The sequence below is a fragment of the Myotis lucifugus genome, unplaced genomic scaffold, assembly GCF_000147115.1.
Source record: "Myotis lucifugus unplaced genomic scaffold, Myoluc2.0 scaffold_19, whole genome shotgun sequence".
Classification (NCBI taxonomy): Eukaryota; Metazoa; Chordata; class Mammalia; order Chiroptera; family Vespertilionidae; genus Myotis; species Myotis lucifugus.
Window position 1 is genome coordinate 3,396,065 of NW_005871067.1, and position 2,571 is coordinate 3,398,635.

General features: G+C 34.6%; 1 protein-coding gene across 3 annotated transcripts in view; it reads right to left on the reverse strand.

The window, feature by feature from the left end:
* The window catches only part of MPHOSPH8 (M-phase phosphoprotein 8), a 79,261-nt gene that overhangs the window by 5,217 nt on the left and 71,473 nt on the right, over positions 1 to 2,571 (reverse strand). Inside the window, exon 12 of one of the 3 annotated variants that reach the window (XM_023751162.1) lies at positions 1,038 to 2,459. The exons of the other annotated variants lie outside the window; for them this stretch is intronic. Coding sequence (XP_023606930.1) covers positions 2,422 to 2,459 — 38 coding nt within the window. The 3' untranslated portion in view covers positions 1,038 to 2,421. Of the gene's footprint in view, positions 1 to 1,037; positions 2,460 to 2,571 lie in introns of those variants that run through there. 3 annotated transcript variants of the gene reach the window in all.

Here is a 2,571-nt window from a genome sequence, read left to right on the forward strand (position 1 = left end):
TCAAAAAGCAGAAATAAACTCGTATGTGTCTCGTATTTACAAAATTTGCTTCTTTCATGGGCATTTTCTCAAAGTTTACAAAATTACGGCCTTTCAGTTTTTTGCCTTAATCTTTTTGATATTATTCTCCACATACAATTTCTCTGTATTGTTGGACATTCTTTGCTGCTTAAATAGAATCTATTAGTTAACACTGTAATAAGATTACTTCACTGGAGAGTATCCTGCATATTTTTCCTGTTATGAATTGCTTGTAATAATATTTGGCTTATTTATTGCTTTAATCTGAGTCTTTGTCATGAAGGCAAAGGATCATCAGGTGTGAATACTGTTATGTAGATCTTCCTGGATATGTTTGATAATGTGGAGCCCCGGCCCTGTGTTGAGCATGTAGATAACAATACGATTCCTTCATGTTTCTCTACCATGGGTGTCCGCTTGAGAGGAAGCCTGCCTTTGAGGTTGACTTCTGGCAAGGAGTCTTTCAACATGAGTCCTTATTGAAGTCCTGTTTCTTGGGTTCTTGCAACTTGTACGTTGTAAATTGAACAGCTTTGCAGAGCACTGTTCTTGCCTCTATGCTTGTTGAATTCTGTTAGGTATATTTGAAACATTTCTTTCCTTAAAATGTTTCTATTATTTATGTAATTCACATATTACAAATATAAACTATATGTAACTTATGAATAATTGTAGGCTCCTGTTCTCAGTAGAAAAGGATACCGTTTGTAATTTAAAAGAGAGGGGAGAATATTAGGTGCATTATTACTATTAAGAATGGGACTTTGTATCTTCAATGCTTTATTCTTTATGAAGTCTTCAGAAAAGTATATGTGGTATTTGGCTTGTATACATTTCTGACTATATGAAAAAACCTTAGGGTGTGTTAGAGATGCTTTTTCACTATTAACAATTCAAATGTTTTGGCATAGGAGGGTAAAATGCAACATTAACTTGCACATTGTTCTCATTGACCCAGTTTTATCCTAAAATTAATTAAAAACACTATTTTTGTCCAAAGTATAGTCTTGTTACAGTTAAGCTTTAAGATTTTAATTAAAGGAGACTTTTTCTTTTAATGCTTTTTTTCCCATATTTGACAGTACCATTTTTGATGAACAGCTATTCCTTAAAGTGCCTTTATCTTTGTGTATGCATTCTCACAGATTTCAAAATCCAAATTACCAGTATCACTAAAAAAGATGCACATGTAAAGGAACGCCACATGATGTTTCATTAGTGTTGATTATATTGCAGTGTACAGGAAAATTGGCCACAGAACTTGACTGGCTTTGAACATTGTGTTCAAATAGTAAGATAAGTCTCCTTTTTAAAGCCTAAATATTGGCAACTAGAATTTGGCTAAATACTAGAGATTAGAGTTGTGGACTACTGTACTGTCAGGTACCTTATAAGACACATATTTTCTAAGGATATGAAACATAAAACTGCCCCAATGAAAAATCTGGGGCCCACACTCTTGTAGGAGAACATTGTTCCAAGGTTTTTTAGTAGTGTAAGTAAGAGTCTTTCTGATGGATTGCAGCAGACATTTATGTGCCCTCCCTCGCTACAAGAATAAAATTTTGTAAATAGAGTAGGAATCAGGATTCTGTGTAGGATTTTGGACAATACGCCTTCAAGAGAACTTATCTATGGAAATAAAATAAAAAAAGGATTTAGCGAAATAGTCAATATTTTACAATCATTAGCAGACTTGAAAATTTAGTGTTTAGAATTTAATATTTTTTAATGCCAAAACATAAAAGTGAACTGAATTTTAAGTTAGTTGATCTTTGAAGAAATGAATTAAAGAAACATTGTACTGAATGGAAATAATCAAATGTGGTATAGACTTTAAATAGCATCCTAATGAAAACATGACTCTTAAGACCTCTAAGGAATGAGGTAACATTTCTGTCTTTTAAATCAGTGGTCACTAACTGGTGTCCATGGACCACTGATGGTCCGTGAGGCCGAAAGTTGGCGACCGCTGTTTTAAATGATTACTGAAACTGGTTTATAAAAGGCTAAATCTGATTTTATTGTATCCTAGGAGGATGAAATAACACATGGATGAAGCTACCTGAAATCCTACTTCCAGCATGAATCAAGTTTAGAGATGATATCCTGAAGTCATTTATTTTCAGGTGGGTCTCTGTTGTAATTGTTTATTCGTTCCTTCCTAGTTTTGTTCTTTTTCTTTATTGATTAAGGTATTACATATGTGTCCTTATTACCCCATTGCCCGACCCCCCTACTCATGCCCTCACCCCCCTGGTGTCTGTGTCCACTGGTTATGCTTATATGCATGCATACAAGTCCTTTGGTTGATCTCTCCCCCTTCCTAGTTTCTTTAGTGATTTTCCCTGGTGCTGTTGACTTGGTGAACAGTCCATTTTCTCTGAGCAAGGATGGAGGTTATTTTTTTAAGTTGTCTTTTTTTTTTTTTTTTAATACTTACCCAAGGATATGTTGATTGATTTTAGAGAGGAAGGGGGTGGGAGGGAGGAAAGGGAGAGAAAGAAACAGAAATATCAATTGCTTGTCTCCTGTACATGCCTGGACTAA